Below are 22,075 nucleotides of genomic sequence, written 5' to 3' on the forward strand. Positions count from 1 at the left end.
CAGTCTTCCCATCCCCTACCTAGTCCCCTGGTTCAGACTTTGTTATGTCTGATTAGGATTATTAACAGCCTGACAGCTGACTTCCCTGCTTCTTGTATGCCTGTTTTATATGCTAAACCCAAATGCTTCATATGACGTTACCCATTGGTTGCTGAAATCTGTCCTCTGAACTTGGAATTATAAGTGTCGTTGCCCCCTCCTCATTTACTTCATAATTCTTAGTGGCAGGGACTGGTATTGTTCATGGTGGTATCCTTCCCAATGCCTACCATGGCAGTGGCACTCAGTGGGAACATGGCAAGCTGTGGTAGAAGGAATGCCTGGAAGACAGCAGGCCCTTCTTGCCCAGTTCTTAGTAAATACACATTGACCAGCCACTTGTGGAAAGAGGCTCACCATGTCCTAGATATGGTTACTTTGAGCCCTTGTCCTGACGATGTTTCAAGCCCTTGTCCTGATGACTGCATCTTTCCTGTTGTAACACAAGAAATCATCTAAGTAACATCCACAGTCTTTGTCCTTGGAGAACACTGCTCTTGTGAATTCTGTATATAAGACGTTGTTGGCCAGCTCTTGTCTGTCCTCCTTGAGGACTGGAGAGGAGACATTGGTTAGGGTGCAGAGGATGAGATTTTTGAGGGTAATTTGGGGAAGCAGGGATGGTGGAAGCTATCAGGGTAGCAGTTTCCTGAAGGAAACAATGGAGTCTTTTGTTCTAAGGGGCTTAATGCAGGTTAGGATTTCTTCCCTTGCTTGGAAGACATGCCAGAGAATACTTCTAAGGCCCTGCCTAGATTCCAGAGTCTGATTCAAAGTAAAATATCAGTTTGGAGAATATTTCTATTTTTCTCAATTTGTCATTGTTTAGTCCTTTTCTAAAAATATATAAATCTAACTAGAGCCCAGAATGGCTCATTATATGTTTTGCTGTTTAAAAAGGTCTCCATTTGTGGTTCCCTTAAAAATAATAACATCAAGAATTGGTTCATGGTTCAGCATCCTAGAGAGGGTTGTATACATTTTTTTGTTACTGGTTCTGTTCAAGTCCTGCCTTGGAGACAGGATAGATGCTCATTTGTGTAAGGCAGGGATCTTGCCAGGACTTGTTTGGGGGTTTTGAATAAAGAAGCAGGAGGAGAGAGGGCTGTCGTAGCCATGGCAACCAGGCCTGTAAAGTCTCTGCTCTGACCAGCCCTATTAGAAGCTTGGAGGCCCAGTGAGGTGAGTGGCATTGCTTTCTGTTCCATATTCTTCCTATTCCTTCTGGGCTGGGGAAGCGGGAGCTGGCATTCTGGCTGTCCTTTCTGGAGGCCTCCTGTGTGACTGGAGCTGATCCTAAACTGTGGGCACAAGTAGTTGGCTCCTGTCCTTCAGAAACTCAGGATGACGGGGAGTTTTCACTCTTAACACATACCTATGGGACTTGACAAATAAAACGTCTTTGCTTTATCCGGGTTGACATTTACTTTTTTGGGCTTGTTTGGGGCTGCTTTTCCTGACGTACTTTTTATTACTTCTGAGCACTGACAATTCTTTTCTCATTTGTTCTTCACAACAATCTAGCACATTAGGGAAAGTAGACATGATAAATTCTTTTCAGTTGACACATAAGGGCATGAAGATTCAGGAAGATAAAGGAATTTGTCTAAATTCAGCCAGCCATCAAAGACAGCTGAGTGAGGAGCAGAGTTCCAGGGCTTGTGGTGGCATGGCCAGATACCGCAGCTTTCACTTTTCTGCCATTGTGTCCAGGTATGACTGGAAGTCCCTGGAGTGGGAAATTTCCAGGCAGGAGCCTACAGAGGAGACCCCATCTCTCACCCCTCCTGAAGTCACATAAATACTGATGCATCTGGTGCCAAGGCAGACACAAGAGCATTGCATTCCTTTCTTTTGACCCTGTCTTTTTAATTTCATTTTATTTTTATTTTTTGAGTTGGAGTCTCACTCTGTCACCCATGCTGAAGGGCAGTGGCATACTCCTGGCCACCACAGTCTCGACCTGCTGGGCTCCAGCGATCCTTCCACCTCAGCCTTCCAAGTAGCTGGAACTACAGGCATGCGCCACTATGTCTGGCTGATTTTTTGATTTATTGTAGAGATGAGGTCTCATCAAGTTGCCCAGATGGGTCTCGAACCCGCGGGCTCAGGCAATTCACTTACCTCAGCCTCCCAAAGCGTGGGATTACAGGCTGAGCCACCTAGCCTGGCCTGTTGGCCCTGTCTTTATAGAACAGGGCAGCCAGGCTACATAGCAGCCTTATGTGGGTATTACCTAAGCAAGGCCTGTCACTCTGAGTCCAGGTAGGACAAGTTTCTAACCTCTGGACACTGGGAAAAGTTGGGACAAAGACTGAGTCAGGCAAAATTTGTTAATAGGCAAAACTATTTTTTTCCAGCAGTTACAGACTGACCATGTATTTTTGTGGCTTTTATGTATTCAAATTTGAACACTTTTAGACAAAGCATTTTCCCCTCACCATTCCAATTTTCTTATAGATGACCCTTCTCACTTGTCTCTTATTTACCTGCCCCTGTGGGCATTCAGGTTGGCTCCTGCCTTTCTGTTTCATTCAAGTTGGCTCCTGCCTTTCTGCCCTTCTTCTGGGGTTCCTCTTGTCCAGTGCTTCATGGCCTCAGGCTTCATAGGCCCATTTCCTTTTCCTCATTCCTGGGGCTGTACCTGTACACTGAGTTTAGCTCTCTATCCTGGCCCCTAGAAATAATGTCACATTGAACTATATCTGACAGACTAGTTTCTGCTTAGGGATTCAAAAGAGATGGTACTGCTATACATGAAGGAACACCTTTTTTAACCAACTTTATTGAAATATTTATATAACATTCAATTCACTCAGTTAAAATATACAATGGGAATAATTCTCAAATGCCCTAAGGAAGGTTGGTAGAACAGAGAGTTCTAGACAATGGTGTTTCATGGACCCAGAAAATTTTTAAAAGAAAATTTAGGGGACCAAGGTCAACTTTCTATTTTGCTGACTTAAGGGACTTAACATAGAAACAACATTCTAATGTCCACCATCATCTTATTTTATGAAAGGACATTTTAACACTAAAATGGTAGAATATATAATTTCAAGAAAAGGAACTGTTATTTATATTGGATACTTTTAATTCCTTGTCTCAGACCCATTGGAATGAATTGCCACAATAAACAAAACACTTCAAAGATTAGTGATGTAAAACAATTATAACTATACAATACAATAGAAGTATATAATAGAATAGAACCTTATTCTTTTTGTATAGCTCTGATTCTTAGTACTATAGCCATAGTTCACATACTCTTCATATGCTCCCAAATGAACAGTTAAGCCAACTAGGGTGTGGAGCAGTGGGAACCACAAAATAGAGTACAGTTATTAACAAAATTAACCAAGCATTTAACCAATAACAAACCATAATGGAGGAGGTGGGAAAGAAAAGAACTAACCTAAGTGACTTTGTGAGACAACATCTTGACTAGTACTGTAAAGCTAAAGACAAAAGACCTGGATGTAACTGCTGTAATCTAGTTTGGGAAAAGCGTTTATCACAGAAACCATGGGTTAGCAATTTTGAAAGTACTCTGTGTACTAGAACTGAAGGAAAAGTAAATATATTGTATATAAGAGCCAGGTTTCTCACTGTTAAGAGAAAAAAGTTATAAATAAGTAAAGTGAGAAGACTAATGAACCTTGGTATTACATTGGAATCTGACAAACTTTTAGTTTTAAAAAATATATACAGGCCGGGCTCGGTGACTCAGCCTGTAATCCCAGCACTTTGGGAGGCCGAGGTGAGTGGATTGCCTAAGCCTGCAGGTTTGAGACCTGCCTGGGCAACTTGGCGAGACCTCGACTCTACAATAAATCAAAAACTAGCCGGGCGTGGTAGCGCGTGCCTGTAGTTCCAGCTACTCGGAAGGCTGAGGCGGAAGGATTGCCGGAGCCCAGCATGTCGAGGCTGCGGTAACTGGGAGCGGCCACTCCAGTCTGGGCGACAGAGTGAGACTCCAACTCAAAAATAAATAAATAAATAAAAAAATATATATATACACACACACACATACACACAAATAAATAGATATAGAAATATAGATGACACATGTACATGAGTTTCTAGCTCTGTCTGTTGAAAGGGCCTAGAAGCACCAACACCATAGTAACAATGGACACATTCCTGCTTCTAAACATTGTTCTCCAAGGAAAGGAAAACACAAGATGAACCTGGAGCATCTTATGGAACCAGACAGTAAGAAAATACTATTTATTTATTTATTTTTTAGAGTTGGAGTCTCACTCTGTTGCCCAGACTGGAGTACAGTGGCACGTTCCCGGCCACCGCAGCCTCAACCTGCTGGGCTCCAGTGATCCTTCCTCCTCAGCCTTCCAAGTAGCCAGAACTACAGGTGCACGCTACCACGCCCGACTAATTTTTGACGTATTTTAGAGATGAGGTCTTGCCAAGTTGCCCAGGTGGGTCTCGGACCCGTGGGCTCAGGCAATCCACTCACCTCGGCCTCCCAAAGTGCTGGGATTACAGGCTGAGCCACCAAATACTTTTAAAAAGAAAATGAAGAGCCGGGCTCGGTGGCTCAGCCTGTTATCCCACGCCTTTGGGAGGCTGAGGTGAGTGGATTGCCTGAGACCGTGGGTTCGAGACCCACCTGGGCAGCGAGACCTCATCTCTACAATAAATCAAAAAATCAGCCGGTCATGGTAGCACATGCTTATAATTCCGGCTACTCGAAGGCTAAAGCGGAAAGATCGCCAGAGCCCAGCAGGTCGAGGCTGCGGTGGCCGGGAGTGGCCACTGCACTCCAGTCTGGGCGACAGAGTGAGACTCCAACTCAAAAAATAAAAAAAAATAAAAAGAAAATGAGAAGGGAGGAAGGGATTTGTCAAAGGAACATAAGCGCCAACCTGAAGGAGTTCTTACTTGCTAAACTTGAAATAATTTGAGCAACAAAATGAGTGATAATAGTGTTGGAACTATAGAATTAAGTATCCATGAATTTATACTAATATAAATAAATAATTAGATTGAGGAGTGGTAGTTTTTCCTTATAGTGAATCCTGATTAATAAAAGTGTAAGGACGGAGGGAAGTGGAAAATCATCTTAGACAGTCATCACAGTGGTAATTGTTGCAGACGGTTTCTCCTAATGATGTGCAAAGGTTTAAAGAGAAAGGGATCTGTATAATATGAAAGCATTTCTTTCATGAATTTTTTTGTATAATTCTGCTTTTTTTTTTTTTTTTTAGTATATCCTCAGTGTTGTACAACTACCCCCACCTAACTCCAGAACATTTTTATCAACTCCAAAAGATACCCCATATACATTAGTGGTCAATCTCTACTCCTTCCCTCCCTCAGCCCCTGACAACCACTAATCTACTGTTTCTATGGATTTGCCCATTCTGGACATCTTCTGTAAAATGAATCATATCATATATGACTTTTTTGTCTGTCTTTCACTTAGCATAATATTTTCAAGATTCATTAATGTTGTGGGATGTGTCAGTATTTCTTGTTCCTTTTAATGGCTGAATAGTATTCTATTGTACAGGTATACCACACTTTATTTATTCGTTTATCAGTTGATGGACATTTGGGTTGCACCCTAAAACCCAATGTGACAGTATTAGAAGGTGGAGCCCTTAAGAGGTGATTAAGTCATGAGTGTCCCACCCTCATGAATGGGATTAGTGCCCTTATAAAAGAGACTTGAACAAACTCCTGCCCTGTCCACCATGTAAGGACACTTAAAGAAGGCACCATCTGTGAGGAACGGACCATTGCCAGATACTGAATCTGCTGGTGCTTTGACTGTGGACTTCCCAGTCTCCAGAACTGTGAACAATAAATTTGTATTGTTTATAAAGTAACTAATTTAAGGTATTTGTTATAGCAGTCTGAATGGACTAAGAAACACTCTAAACCTGTAAGCCATTATAGATAGCAGATGCTTTTGGTGCCCTTCCCAGATTCCCAGGATTCGCTTTTTCTGTAGGGGCTGTGTCTTTCCCAGCTACTGTAGGGCCTCAAGCCTCACTCAGGCCACCTGCTTCTGTATCCTCCTGGGGAGCTAAAGCTGCCTTGCCCATAACTGCTGCCTCCACCCCTTTGGCAGCCTGTTGCCTCTGACTGTTGGCAGGCGTGGGGAGTAGGGGAGTGGATGGCTGGGGTGCAAAGCTCCTACCGCTTCCTTTCCTTGTCACCTGGAGAGTATCCCTCAATAAACCATGTGCACATGAATCTCTGATTTGGTTCTGCTCCATGGATCTCTCGTTCTTCTTGGACAGAAGGCTAGTAGTGGCATGTTCTTCTCATTGATGATGGCAGAATACCAAGCACACTTCAGATATCTATTTGTGGCATATTTGCTAGCATCCCACTGGACAAAGCAAGTCACAACTAAGTCTAATATCAAGGTGCAGGAAAAGTCATGTGATAAAGGGCTTGACAGGAGGGGAGAGAGAAAATTGGTAACAATGGTACAGTCTACCATAGATTTTACTCCTTTGGAAAAAAACTGTTGTTCCCTGGGTCCTGGCCCTGTGATTGAAGTCAGTGACAGTCCCAATGGGAGTCAAAACTCAAGCATGAGATAGCCTTACTTAATGTGGCCAGGTTTCCTCAGTCTGAGATACATGGTCTTGGGACCTGCTCCCAAGGAGCCAGTGGTAGAAAAACAGCCATTGTTGTAGGCCTGTTTTCCTTTCTAGATCCTGATATTATTTTCCATCTGTCCCCTTGCCCTCTACCTCCAAACCTAACTCTTTACCTATATGTATCTTGTGACTTATGTTTGCTCTCATTTGCTTTTCCCCATTTTCTGGTATGTCTTGTATCTTTGCAGGGCCCTACAAGGATGCAGGCCAGATCACACTCTGTCTAATTTTCCCCCAGTGGGCTAGAAACATTTGAAATACTGTATTTTCTGTTGCTTCTGCCACTGCTGCCACCATGACTGGTTTCATATATTTTAGATGAGCGTAATGGGTATTTTGAATTAATGCTATTGTGGTTGCTCTTGCCCCCTGTGGTGGCTTATGTGAAAGGAGTAATTTTGGAATTTTCTCCAAATAAAATAAATTGATACACAAAAGATCCTAGTCTCTTAGTTGGCTAACTTGGCACAGTATAACAGTATAACCTGTTAATATCTGAATCTTATAAACTCATGTGATTTTTCCTTTTTTCATTCTAACTTTGAGCAAAAGTCTGAAAAAAAACCTTTTTTTAAAATACAGAGATGAGAGGCCAGGCGCGGTGGCTCATGCCTATAATCCCAGCACTTTGGGAGGCCAAGGTGAGAGGATTGCCTGAGCCCATGAATTCGAGACCAGTCTAGGCAACTTGGTGAGACCTCATCTCTACAATAAATAAAAAATCAGTCGGACATGGCAGTGTGTGCCTATAGTTCCAGCTACTTGGAAGACTGAGTCGGAAGGATTGCCTGGGCCCAGCAGGTTGATGCTGCGGTGGCTGGGAGTGTGCCACTGTTCTCCAGTCTGGGTAACAGACTGAGACTCCAACTCAAAATACATACATACATCAGGTCTCACTATGTTGTTGCCCAGGCTGGTCTCAAACTCCTGGCTGTAAGCAATCCTCCCGCCTCAGCCTCCCAAAGTGCTGGGATTAGGCATGAGCCACCATGAACTGCCAGAGGTTGCCTTATTTTTTAATAAGCAGTTTAGACTATTTGATTTTAGTGAACTCATGCTCTTGATTTTTCTGTTTGTTGCCTTGAATTAACAAGTTTTTTTTGCTTGATATTTCCTGAATGAGGAGGAAGGTGGTTGTGGAATAGGGTTGCAGAGGTTACTGGAATTGTGCAGTCTGAAAATTAAGGCACTATTATTATTGTTACTAGTATTAGTATCATTATTACTAAAAATAACTTTTTTTTTCTGAGTCAGAGTCTCACTCCATTGCCTAGACTGGAGTGTAGTGACACGCTCATGGCCACCCCAGAGTCAACCTGCTAGACTCCTGCGATCCTTTCACTTCAGCCTTCCAAGTAGCTGAAACTACAGATGTGCACTACCATACCCAGCTAATTTTATTTTATTTTATTGTAGAGACAAGATTTCACCAAGTTGCCCCAGCTGGTCTTGAACCCGCAGGCTCAAGCAATCCTTGCCTTGGCCTCCTAAAGTGCTGGAATTCCAGGCCGAGCCACCAAGCCTGGCCAAAAATAACTATTAACTTGACTAATTATTATTATGAATCAATCTGCCCTAGTGAAAATCCTTGTTGACCTTTCCACATACCTCTAGATCAACTAGGATCTCCTCTTTCTTTTAAAAATTTTCACTAAAAAAAAATTTTTTTTCACTCAGCAGATAATTACCGTGAGTTCACTATATGTTAGGCCATGTAATAGGCCCTTGGAATAAAATGGTGAGCATTTACATTAACCAGCTAAATTAGAAAACTAAAATATAACTACTGGTTGTGGTAAGTGCTATAAAGAAAGAGTTCATGGTTCTATGAAAGGGGGCAGACAGATCTAGTTTGAAGAAACAGGGAATGCCTTTCAGAAGTTACCCTTAGCTGGGATTGGAAGGATGAAGAGATGAAGGTTGGGGTTGGGAGGAGCATTCTGGGTGAAGGAACAGCAGGAGAAATGGCTCCCTAGTAGGATCATGGTTCTTTCGTGAAATGGGAAGAGGTTAATGTATCTAGAGTGCAGGGAAGGAGGGGGTGCACAAGGCTGAAGAGACGGGCAGGGGCAGACACTACAGGGCTTTACTGACCAGGGTGAGGAAGCCATGAAAAGGTTTGAAGCTGGAGAATTACATAGATTTGTATTTTGGAAAAAAAACGTTCACTATAAGGATCAGTAGAATTGGGAGTAAGAGTAGATAGGAGAGGCCACTTAGAGGGCTGTGGTAGCATCTAGACAAGAGATGGTGATGTTAGGATGAAAGTTGTGGTGGCGACATGGAAAGAAGGGTCTGTGTCCAAGAGACATGGAGCAGGAGAAATTGGCCGGTTTTAATATCAAGACTGGTCTGTTTAGCAGTCAGCCAGAAGGAGCCTATGCTGTTTTGTCAGTTTGAGATCTCTCTAGATGAGGCAAACTTGACACATTCAGAACTGAGATTAGTGGTAAAGAAGTCACCTCTTGCCCGGTGACCATAGGAATAGGAAAGAAGTTGTAGTGCTTTGTTATTATTATTATTATTTTTGAGTTGGAGTCTCACTCTGTCGCCCAGACTAGAGTGCAGTGGCACGCTTCCGGCCACCGCAGCCTTGACCTGCTGGGCTCTGGTGATCTTTCCGCCTCAGCCTTCCAAGTAGCTGGAACTACAGGTACGTGCTACCACACCCGGCTAATTTTTTTGGTTTATTGTAGAGATGAGGTCTCAGGCAATTCACCCACCTCGGCCTCCCAAAGTGCAGGATTACAGGCTGAGCCACCAAGCCTGGCTCTTTGTTATTCTTGCCAGTATTCCAGCATTTGGCCTTCCATCCTCCCAGAACCATCATTCTCGACCATTCATTTTGTTTCCTCTCCTAGGAAGGTCAACCCAGGCTTCCTGGTGGTACACAAAGCCAGCAGCTCCAGCCCTTCCAGTTTTGCCTATTCGGTCTCTCTGTGATCCCGTGGGCTATCAGCTTCTGTGTTGGCACCTTTGCATGTGGGGTCCCTCCACTTGGTATTCCCTTTTTTCCTAGGCTGGGTCTCACTTTTTGCCTCATTTGACCCCCAACCTAACCTTACCAGAAAGCCTCTCCAGAAAAAGGTTTTGAACCTTTTAAAAAAAATCCTTGATGCATTTTGTGGTTAGAGGAAGATCATTATGCTTGTACATCTATCTACTGTAGGTTCCCATCTTTTAAAGCAAAAATATAGAAACTCCCACTGAAACAGGACATAGAAACAGAAGCAGCATGTCTTGGTGTGTTGTATCTCTCATGCCCTGGTTGGAGATAGAGTGGCTGGTAGTGTATTGTCTTGCTAGAACTAAGAAAGCTGTTGTGTTCTTGCCTATATCATTACCCTTTTATATTCATGGTTTACCTGATCATTCTGAGAGAACTTGTGCTATGTGTTTTCCTAGAATTTTTTTCAGAAAGTCACTATTTTTGGTTCTTAAATCAAACTTAGCACCAGCAAGGCAATGCCATCCTCTGGCAGGAGAAAGCAGAGTCAATGTCCAGGTATCAGAAGCACTATCTTTGCTTCTGAAAAGCCCTTTCCATGAAATTCTTTATCCCCGCTGCAGTTTCTTGAATGAACGAGTGTCACGTTTTATTTGTAGTATGAGATCCTGCACAGTTGCTTTTTAACCATCCTTAAGTAGTTTCGTGCAATGTGTATGAATACCCATCCATTTGTAACACTTGTTTTCCCAGCTATGGATCAGCTCCTCTGAGGTAGGTGGTGTAGGTTTCCAGTTTCTCTTGGCTCCACTCCCTTGGCTTACTCTGTTCCCTTGCCTTCCAGTCTCTTCCTTCTTCCTTCTCATAATGTTAAGTGCCACAAATCTTATGTGCCAAGCTCTGGGCTAAGGGCTGGGGAAATGGAAAAGGAGGAGATACATTCCCTGTATTCAGAGAGGAGAGAGCCTCATGGAAGGTGCCTGATCACCCTCATAGAGGTGGTGAGGTGGAAGCTGCTGGAATGGCAGGCTGTCTGGGATCTGTAGGACTGTTGAGGAGGGGCAGGCAGGACCTCATGGAGGAGGAAGTAAGGTAGCCATGCTCTGAGGAGTGAAGTGGTGTCTACCATTCACCTACTTCCCAGAACAAAAAACCTCATTAGCTCAATTTAAGACATAGACTAGATTCAATACACAAGTTCTAACTGGGGGACATTGGTCTCCAGATTCAAGTTTGTAGCCTCTTGCCCCCCTTGCCTCGTTCCCTTACAGATTTCCTTATAGATTAACAAAAGGAGTGTATGTGAGGGCGTGTGTGTGTGTGTGTGTGTGTGTGTGTGTGTGTGTGTGTGTGTGTGTGTGTGTTTAAGGGAGAGAGAGATGGCTGGACTCAGGGGGTAACCGAACCCAGCAGATTCTGGTCTATATGAACTGGTAAGTCCTGTTGGCTTGTTAGTTAGCCATTCCATCCTAGCGTCCCTCCAAGGATTCTATATCTCATGAACTATTTCTCTTCTTGCCTTTTAGGTCAGGCTGTCCCTGCAGGATCTCACGTGCGGCTCAATCTTCAGACTGGGGCAAGAGAGGCGAAACTCCATTATGAAGACAAGTTCCAGAATAATTTGAAAGGGCTGAAAAAAGGCAAAAGGTACAGTGTCAGCCTTAGGGACTGGGTGGCTAAGTGATGACATTGATTTTGTAATACTGAAGTTTTACACAAATTCTTATGGCTTTTTTAAAAATTTGAAATTTAATAGCATAGAATTTGTGATAAATCTGTCAGGATTTTATGGAAGTTTACTTCTACAGTCTTTGGAAAGAAACAGTTTGCAAAGCAAATTGATACTTTAAAAAAGGCTGTAGGGGGAATGCTTAACCTGCTTTAAACATGAAACTGTTTTTCCCAGTACTTTAAGAGCACCCATTTGAATCCCAACAATTAATGCGCTGATTACAGATGAGTCATCTATTCATTAAAACAGTCCTGTTAGGCTTCTGCTTTGCAGTAATACTTCCTTGGTGAACAATAAAATTGCATTTTAAAGTCTTTAATTCAGACTAATTTTTCCTCTTGTTAGTCAGTATTAAAACAGGCTTTCTTATAGTATAAAAGGACAAGCTACTGCGGTTCTCTGATGGTGAGAGGTTGCCTTATTTTTATTATTTTTGGAGTCAGGATCTCACTCTGTAGCCCAGGCTAGAGTGCAGTGGCACAATCACTGCTCACTGCAGTCTCCAACTCCTGAGCTCAAGAGAGCTTCCCACCTCAAGTCTCCCAGGTAACTGGGACTGCGTGCACGTGCCACCATACTCTGCTAATATTTTTTATTTTTTATAGAGATAAAGTTTTACTGTGTTGCCCAGGGTGGTCTCTAACTGCTCTAATTGCTCAAGCAATTCTCCCACCTCGGCTTCCCACATGAGATTACAGCTGTGAGCCACCACGCCTGGCCAGAGGTTGTCTTATTTTTTATTTTTATTTTTTTATTTTTTCTGCTTGATCAGGGGTTTTTATTTTTATTTTTATTTTTTTTCATTAATCAGTATTTTTTATTATGGTTTTGTGGGGTACAGTTAAGGGTTAGGTATACAATTACGTTTCATTCAGGCACCTTGTTGATAAGAGGTGTTTTCCCATCCCCCGACAGATATTTGCTACTGTTAATCCCATCCCCCTCCCCCCCATAGTTTCCCAGTACCGTCAGTCATTTTCTTATAGTATTGCATTGGATGTTCAAGGTCCATTATATGAGTGAGAACATGTGATATTTGGATCTTTGTTTCTGTGAGAGGTCACTCAGTATTATTGACTCTAGTTCCATTCAGGTTGCAACGAAATTCATGATTTTGTTCTTTTTTATGGCTGCGTAGTATTCCATTGTGTATATGTACCACATTTTTTTAATCCAGTCCTCTTTTGATGGGCAGCATGGTTGTTTCCAGGTTTTTGCTATTGTGAACAATGCTGCGATAAACATACGTGTGCAGGTATCTTTTTTATAGAGTGATTTGTGTTCTTCAGGGTATATTCCCAGTAGGGGGATTGCAGGGTCATATGGGGTTGTCTTATTTTTTAGTAACCAGTTTAGATATTTGATTTTAGAGAATTCACACTCTCTATTTTTCTTTTTGTGGCCTTGGATTAACAAGTTTTCTTTGTTTGATAATTTCCAAATGTGGGGAAAGGCAGTTGAGGCACAGAGTTGTAGAGGTTGCTGGAATTGTGTGACTTGAAAACTCAGTATTAATACCAGCCAAGAAGTTTCTATCAGTTTATTTTGGCCTGTGGGCCATTTTGGGACTGCTGCCCATTTTGGTATGGCCTGCAAGCTAAATTGGTTTTTACTTTTTTTTTTTTTTTTTTGAGTTGGAGTCTCACTCTGTCACCCAGACTGGAGTGCAGTGGCCGCTCCCGGCCACCACAGCCTTGACCTGCTGGGCTCCAGTGATCCTTCTGCCTCAGCCTTCCAAGTAGCCGGAATTACAGGCATGCACTACCCACACCTGGCTGATTTTTTGACTGATTGTAGAGATGAGGTCTCGCTGCCCAGGCGGGTCTTGAACCCGCGGGCTCAGGCAATCCACTCACCTCAGCCTCCCAAAGGCGCGGAACTACAGGCTGAGCCACCAAGCCTGGCTAGTTTTTACATTTTTTAATGGTTGGGAAAAAATCAAAAGAGAAATAATATTTAATGACTCATGAAAATGTGTGTGAAATTTAGATTTCAGTGTCTGTAAATAAAGTTTTATTGGAACATAGCCATGCTTATTTGTTTACATATTGTTTATGGCTGCTTTCTTGTTATAGTGACAGAATTGATTAGTCGGGACAGACACCATCCTAAAATATTATCTGATTATTGTAGATAGTTTGCTGACCCTGTTTTAAAACATGCAAGTATTGGGAATTAGTCATGGATTGAGTGGGGTTAGTGTTACTCAGTCTTTGGGTTTTTATTATATTTTAACAATATTTTGTAGTTAGATATGAGTCAGAAAGAGACCTTAGAGACTCCAACTTTTACCTTTCAGCCAGTCCATGTGCACCTTTATCAGGTGGTACTCACAACCCCACAAAGCAGCCTATTTAGATTTGGGCAGTTTTTCCTATTAGAAAATTATACATTATATTGAAATAGAAGTGTTTTTCATCCTTACATTCACCCCAAACTGGGAAGGATCTTTCATCTTCCCCCATCTCTCCAAATAGGCCTATACCTGGAGTGGCCCAGATCATGTGATTACCCCTTTCTCATAGCCACCTAAGAAATAATCAGATATCATTGCTGTGGCCCTTGCCAACCCTCTTCCTTCCTAGCGCACATGCACACACCACACACACACATATATTTCAGTGCTCAAAGTACTTTCAGGAGTGTATACACACACACACACACACACACACACACACATTTCAGTGCTCAAAGTACTTTCAGGAGTCTTTTCTCACATCAAATCCAAGTCTTATATTCTGAAGAAAAGTCTGGTTTTTTCTTGGTTTAAAAATATAGAGTCAGGAACTTGAGTCATTTGAAGTTTCTTTATTTGTTAATTTTTATGCCATGGGAAGTCACTTTTCTGCTACCATACTGTAGATCATTAACAGGAGTACTTACTGTTTTGTTTATTGCTCATATCTTTTCAGAATAGAAAACAGAACCCTCCATGTAGTCTGTGGAGACGTATCATAAGGGAGAAATTTTTGTCCCCATTCCTGCGTTTTTACTTTTCTCTTTTGGAGTGTTTCTGAGGCTGTGCCCTAGAATGGCCTTCAGGTTGTACTGGATATTTTCTTTTCCTTCTCAGCACTGACAACTAGTGACATACTATCTAAACAGAGGCCCAAAAGCATTGACAAGGTGGTTTGGTGAGCTCAGTGAGTCTTTGGTGGTGACTTCCTCCTCCTGGGATTGAGCTCTTCCAATTCTGGTTCACATCCTTCTGGCTCCTTGGTACTAGAGTAGGAACAGAAGCTTATGGGCATGGTGAATTCCTTGAAATTGTTACAATGTTTTTCTTACCTGCTTATTCTGTTTTAGAGGACAAGAAGTTAGTGGTCCTACAGTTAGAAGCCATTGGCCTATCGGAGATAGCGATAGTCCACTAAGCCTAAGTTGTGGTAGCCTCTCCACTAGTCCTGCTATATGTGTTGCAGGCTGCACTGCTACCTAGAGCTCCAATGTCTGTGGAACTGTAAAGCCTGGGACAGAGACCCTGACTCTGGCTTGTCTCAGAGGGTTGTCTTGACACTGCTTGGCTTCAGTGGATATTTGGCTCTAGCAACCGGTTTTCCTCATGGTATTTATGCATTAGGCATTGCTTTCTCCACTAATTTTAGTCTATATCCCTGCTAATATCTCTGTAGTACATCTCTTTTTTTTTGCCCTGGAATAACCAGCTTCTTTGAATCTTCCTCCTATGTTTGGAGGACTGGCGGATAAACTACATTCAAGTTGTACTATCTTGGGTTGAGCATTTACCAAGGTCCGATATGATATAGTGGCTAAGAGGCTGGGCCAGGGCCAGTGCTATTTACTTATGCCATTCAATTATTTCATAAAAGACCTATTGCATGCCTATGAGCCAGGCATTGGGGATACAGTGGTAAACAAAACAGGCAAGATGCCAGCCTTGTGGAGGTGGACAGACAGAAAACCAGGTAAGTAAACACAAGTGAGATAATGATAGATTGTAATAAATGATAGGGAAAAAATAAACCAAGGGATGAGTCTCTGGGTGAGGCCACTTTAGGTAGGAGGGTTTGGGAAGGCCTCATTGAGATATTGGACCTGAGGCCTGAAGAATGAGGACAATTTAGTCTTGCAGAGAGTTAGGTTTATAGCTTTAGGAGTTAGACCATTTCAGAGAGATGAAACAACAAGAAGTCCCTAGTTTTGTCAAGGAAAGGGTTTGTCAAATTTGAGTGATCAGGGTGACTAGAGAAGAGGTGAAAGAAGGAGAATGATAGCAGATGAGATTGGAGAGGTGTGCAGGGGCCACATCCTGCCGAGTTTAGAGGAACATGTTGAGTGTTCTTCATTCACCTCTGATTGTAATGAAAAGGCACTGGGGGAGAGGGATTTAATATAGCATAGTTCAGCAAGGTAACTCTAGCTGCTATGTGTTTGGAGAAGAGATTGAAGGTGGACAGAAGCACAGAAACAATTAGGATGTCATTGCAGTAGATCAGGCAGGACATAATGGTGACTTAGTTAAGGGTATCCAAATGGAGAATGAATGAATTTGGAGATTTCATTTGGAAACGGAGCCAACAGGACTTGCTTATAATTTAGGTGCAGGGGTTAAAGAAAGGTGGAGGGTCTGTGATAAAGCCTCATTTTGAGGATTGAGCATCTGGGTGCTTAGAGATACTATTTATAGAACTAGAAAAGTTGGGAGGGGGCAGATTTATAGGGAGAAGAATCAAGAGCTACGTTTTAGAATAAATAAGTATGAGGTACTTGTTAAACATCTGAGATGGAAAATATGTCAGTTAGATAGTTGTCTCAGAGACTGGTTGGTGCTCAGGGGAGAGGTTTGGGCTTAAGGTGTAAATTTGGGTATCAGTGGCAGCATATTAAAAATAACTGGGGGAGGGTGTGGAGATGGAGAAGAGAAGATTATTCAGGACTGAACTTGAAGGCATTCCAGGATATATGGTTCAGATAGGAGACAGGAACCAGGAAAGTTTGGAGAAATAGTAGGGCAGTGGAAGAACCAGTAGAGTGTGATAACAAGAAGCCAGGAAAGAAGAGTATTTAATGAAGGGAGGGTGAGCAGTGTCAGCACTGCTGAGTAGTTGAGGAACATGAACCTAGTGATGTGTTTATTGGATTCAGTTCATCAGCTACTGGTAATTTTGATGAACAGTATGAGTGGAGTTGTGAAGACAGAATCCAGATTAGAGCAAATGGCTGTGTAAAGGAGTCAAGGCCTGGCATGATGGCTCACACCTGTAATCCCAGCACTTTGGGAGGCAGAGGCAAAAGGATTGCCTGAACCCAGTAGGTTGAGGCTGTGGTGGCCATGAGCGTGCCACTGCACTCCAGCCTGGGTGTCAGAGTGAGACTCTGACTTAAGAAAAAAAAAAAAGGAGTCAAGAAGGTAGGGATGATGACAATGTTCACAAAATTTTACTCTGAGAGCAGGGAAATGGCGTGATAACTGGAAGGAATTGTGGGGTCAGAGACGGGAATACTACAGTTGAAGGGGAAAATCGATGATGCAGACAAGAGGGAGTGATATAATTTTGGGAGTTAATGCTTTTATAAAGGCAAGTGGGATCTGGAAGGTAAGTTTAATAGGAGTAGGGGTGCTATCATCCATTATAATAGAAGGAAAAAATAGAAAACATAGATTTGTGTGTAGGTTGGCTTACAGAGCTTATGATGGGAAGATGAGGATGTTTTTGATAATAACATCTATTTTTCTCAGCGAAGAATGAAATGAGAACACCAGCTGATGATGGTTTGTGTGTGTGTGTGTGTGTGTGTGTGTGTGTGTGTACCTATGCACATATGTGTGGGGTTGGGTGTAAATAGTTGGGACTGAGAGATGATGGATGACCTTGGAGGTGGGGCTTAAGGCAGTACACAGAAGTATCAGGCACGATGGAGTTAGTCCTGACCAAGTCATAGAGGAGGGAGGAGATAATCTATTCAAGCTGTGTTATGGGTGAACATAGCTACTTCTTGTGAGGGGGTGGGCATGGCATCCTTATGCAGTTAGCAGTGGATGAAGCTCTGGGGGGAGAGAGATTCAGGATTCTCTCTCCTACTTTGTTGGATTATAGAAATGATTTGAACGAAATATTACTTTTAAGGGATTAACACACTGACACATGGTTAAGTGCTCAATAAATGGGCGTTACAAGCTATTATTAATTAGTTTAGGAGGGCTGAGGTTTAGAGAAGACAAGTGTTTTTCTCAGGGCCTTAAAGAGACTCTAGGATGAATGAAAGTCTGAATGAGCAGAGCCCTTAATACATGAGAGCTGAGGCCTGCCGGAATCTCAGACTATGGGACTGATGTGCTTATCCTGCCTGGAGTAGAGCAGGCCAGTAGCCCCTTCCTCCCCACCTCTGAAATCTCCTAGGTCTCTTTAAGCCAACCACAACTGGACAGTCTTGTTAAGCACAATCTACACTCCACATTTCCCTTTGTCCACATCATCCTCATTCTTACCTCTGTTTACTGAACTGAAATAAGTACTAGTGGTGAAACTTTGTCCCCTGATGGATGCCTTCTCTCTAGTCAAGATATATGGCTGAGGCTTGGATCAACTACAGGGGCCTTTGTGAGAATACTATTCTAGTCTTGGTTCCTGAGATCACAACCACATTGGTTCCTGTCCTTCCTCCTCTTGGAGGCTGGCTCTGGGAGGTGACTGACCTTGATTCTACTTCTTAAACCAATTCCTTGGTCAACTTGAGACATACCTCCTGCCTCTCCTTTGAGGCATGTGTGCTATCTAGCCTGTTTTGTGAAGACAACTGTCTTGCCAGTCAGGTCAGGCACATGCTGTGGGACTCAGGTCCTTGTTGACTACTTTCCTAGGAGAGGTGCATGTTACTCCCTGTGTCTGTGTCCACTGCCCTCCAGGAGATCCTGCCTTGCCACATGCTGAGAGAGCAGCATTGTACAGACATCCTAGGTGTCTTTCAACCTGAGCAGCCAGCTGAGAGCCCTCTGCCCATGATTGGCTTCTGTCTACCTCATGCCATTCCTTCCTCTTTCATGAAATGACCTCATCTTCAGCTATGTTTTTTCTTCTCTAGTTTCAAGGTAAGGTTACTGTGTTAGACCTCTGGCTGACTGAAGACAAAAGTATGATAATACACTCAGAGTTGGAGTTGGCCGGCCTAGCTTACCCCGGGGTACCAGTCGCTCAGGAGCATTTTCTTTCCTGGGGAATATGATGCCTCCTTTCTCACTCTCAGATTTTCTTTGGACAGGCTGGATGTCAATACCAACACTTACACATCTCAGGACCTCAAGAGTGCACTGGCAAAATTCAAAGAGGGAGCCAAGATGGAGAGTTCAAAGGAAGACAAGGTGTGTGATGGTTTGTCTAGTTAGTATAAGCCTACAGCATGGCCTTGGTGTTTTTGTAGAGAAGGGAATCACTTTTTCTGGATGCTTTTTCAACAAACATGGAATAATAATAATATTGTGAAATAATTTAAAGAGCCATTAATGACATATAAGAAGCCTTTTTAACCAGGTGCGGTGGCTTACACCTGTAACTCCAGCACTTGGAGAGGCAGAGGCAAGAAGATTGCCTAAGCCCATGGGTTTGAGACCACCCTGGGCAACATGACGAGACCTCATCGTTATAATAAGTCAAAAAATTAGTGGGGCATGGTGGCCCATGCCTGTAGTTCCAACTACTTGGAAGGCTGAGGTGGAAGGATTTCCTGAGCTCAGCAGGTCGAGGCTGTGGTGGCTGTGTGATAGATTGAGACTCCAACTCAAAAAACATACAAACAAAAAAGAAGCCTTTTATAGACTGTTTTTTAAAAACAGCTGGGAACATTTCTGTCATAGTTTAGGTTAGAATTCAACTTTTCATCCCAATTCTACAGACAACTCTCCATGCTGGAGAAATTGAGGCACACAGCAGAGGTGGTCATACTCTTCATTATCATAGACATGAGTGGAGTGTGCAGACATTACAACCAGTCTCCTCCTCACGTACGCTTAGATTAGACACAAACTTGTTCCAAAAGAACAAGGAGCTGGACCAGGAAGAAGCCTGAGTTCTTTCTTGTCCTGTCCTTTGAACATGTCTTCTCTGTCACCTAGGCTGGAGTGCAATGGCACAGTCATAGCACACTGTAACCTCTAACTCCTGGCCCCAAGTGATCCTCCTGTCTCAGCTTCCCAAAGTAGGATTATAGGCATGAACCACCATGCCTGGCCAGGTTCCTTAAATATAAAACATGGGGCTGGGACAAGAGGATGACTGAGGTTTCCTTCAGCTCTAAATTTCTCTTCAAGCAGAGGGGATGACAAGGAGAAAGGGGTAGAATCACAGCCCCTTGGCTATGCCCCTAATGTCTGGGAGGGCTCATAGATGCAGATCAATGCTAGGAAGAAACTTTACTCTTAGATGGATCATGAACTCATGTAATAGTCAGAGAATGTCACGAATCATGTCTTTATATTTCCAGTGGAGTCCTGCCAGTCTTGAAAGAGCATCTTCTGATGGCTGCCCTGGAGCCCTCTCTAAGTTTTCCTTCTCTCTTCCCCTCCTCACAGTCCCCACAGGCTTTGTCTACCTCTCATTCTTTCTCCCATATCCAGGCAGTATTTTAGAGGGACAGCATTAAGGTTCTTGAGAGCTTGTATATTAGTGGGAGAAGCCTCAGGTTTTTCAGACCCTTTAGAACTAAGTATTTCTGAGAAAATTAAACTTTTGACGGTAGGGGGGCTGGTATTGACCTATTTAAATGCAGGCCAAGGCTCCATATCTTTACTCATTTTACCAAAGTCTCGTCGCCCACATGGAGAGTGTATATGGTATGGGAAGGCAGATGGCAAGATAGCTGCAGCAGCAGTGGGTGAAGAACTGTGCATGCAATACATTCTACCATGGGTGTATTATCCGAGGAGGCTGAGGACAAGCAAATCTCCTACCTGGTGAAGGAGAGGCCAGGAGAGGGGTCATGGGTGCCTGGGTGACCCGGGCAGGGATTAGTGTTCAAACAGCTTTGCCTCCTTCCTTCTTACTCCCTCACTCTGGGCTCCATGTGGAGTGATGGGAACATGACAGTCCTGTTCTGTGTCATCTCTGTGGATAGAAGACCTACTTTGCCTCTTTATCTTCACTTTGTTCTCCTTGGGAGTATGATTAGATCTTCTTTTCTCAAGTAATAGAATTCTCTTCCCCATTCTCCCCCTCCCCAAGTATTTCAATTACTGTAGAAAAGTATGGGGGCAACCCCTTCAGGTCCCCTCCCACTGTGGGAGCTTTTCTGTCCTCTCAATAAATCCTGTTTTCAAAAAAAAAAAAGGAAAAAAAAGTATGAATATTTATGAAAGCATTTGCAAAATGTAAAAGCAAGAGATTATTTAAAAGTTTTCAGTTGCTGGTTTTTGCAATTAAAAATAATCCTCTCCTGGCTGGGGGTGATGGCTCATTCCTGTAATCCAAGCACTTTGGGAGGCTGAGGTGGGAGAATTGCTTGAGCCCAGGAGTTCGAGACCAGCCTAGGCAATATAGCAAGATCTCGTCTCTTAAAAAAAAAAAAAAAAAAAAGAAAAGAAAATCTGCCAGGCATTATGATGTGCGCCTGTAATCCTAGTTACTCTGGAGGCTGAAGTGGAAGGATAGCCTGAGCCCAGGAGATCGAGGCTCTAACCTGGGCCACAGAGTGAGACCCTGACTTAAAAATAAATCTTCTTCCTTTGCAAAGGTATCCCAATACCAGCACTGAAATGCAAGATCCCAATACTAGCTGATTTGAGTCAGCTGCCCACTTCTGAGGTATGGCTGTCACACTCTCTCCTTATTTCTGTGGCTCTTAGTCTGTTACTGCTTCACTGAGGTGCCGAGTTACTTCTTGCTTTCATTTACAGCCTATCTGTACTGACTCAGTTCATTGCCAGTGTGCTATCAGAGCTGACGCTGCGACTGGCAGATAAGTTGACTTAAAATTGGTTAGGGAGTTTCTTACATGTCCCAAGCTCCTGGCTACAGCTGCCATCATACTTTCTGTTTATTAATCTTTAATTCCAGCCTGTGAGCTTCCTTGTAAGTACAGGATGGTGTTTTTACTATTTATAAAGACAATACTGTCAGATATTGGGCTATATTCTCTTAATTGAGTGAGAGTTTTTTGAGAGGTGGGCATCAATTACATTGAATCCATCAGTAACTTAGTAGATTTAAGTGAATCAATCCTTCCCAGAGATCCTAATTTCTGGAAAAAGCTCTGTCTTGCCCAACAGGTTTGGATTGTTATTGTTGAATCTCATCCATTTATCCCTCTATTTCCATACAAATTGCTTGATGCTTTATGTTTTATCATCTTGCCTATTATTCACCTGTATTCTACAAATTGTTCCATTTTAAAATATGGCCTTCTTAAGCTTTTGATTCTTGGCAAGAGATAGTAGACTCATTTCTCCCTATTCTCACAGCTAAGGGGTAACTAAAAACTCTGGGCATAATACTAAAAACAAATATAGGAAAATGTTAAAACATGGAAAGAAGGCAAAGATCTGGCTAGAGACCTTGGAACTTGAGGAATGATAGGCAGTGAGTTCCTTGGGTTTTCTGTTTTGCTGTCAATATATTCTAGACTGAGCACTGGAGAATCCCACATTCTGGAAATGCCACCTGGTGCAGATTTTTAAAAGCTCTAAGAAAGCCTGCCCTTTCTAGACAAAGGTTTGGGCAGAGGGCATCCTAACAGGACAAAAACCATTTTTTAAAATATAGTGCCTGT

The 22,075-nt window shown here is 42.8% G+C and overlaps 1 protein-coding gene across 4 annotated transcripts in view; it reads left to right on the plus strand.

Annotated features, from left to right (window-relative positions):
- Positions 1-22,075, plus strand: part of LOC103262302 (nucleotide exchange factor SIL1) — a 175,050-nt gene that overhangs the window by 134,052 nt on the left and 18,923 nt on the right. For all 4 annotated transcript variants that reach the window (XM_008059914.2, XM_021713301.1, XM_021713302.1 and 1 more), the window contains 2 exons: positions 11,151-11,271; positions 18,578-18,677. In XM_008059914.2, the coding sequence (XP_008058105.2) occupies positions 11,151-11,271; positions 18,578-18,677 (221 nt within the window). The remainder of the gene's footprint in view (positions 1-11,150; positions 11,272-18,577; positions 18,678-22,075) is intronic.

The sequence above is a fragment of the Carlito syrichta genome, unplaced genomic scaffold, assembly GCF_000164805.1.
Source record: "Carlito syrichta isolate Samal-C Ts95f unplaced genomic scaffold, Tarsius_syrichta-2.0.1 Scaffold304440, whole genome shotgun sequence".
Classification (NCBI taxonomy): Eukaryota; Metazoa; Chordata; class Mammalia; order Primates; family Tarsiidae; genus Carlito; species Carlito syrichta.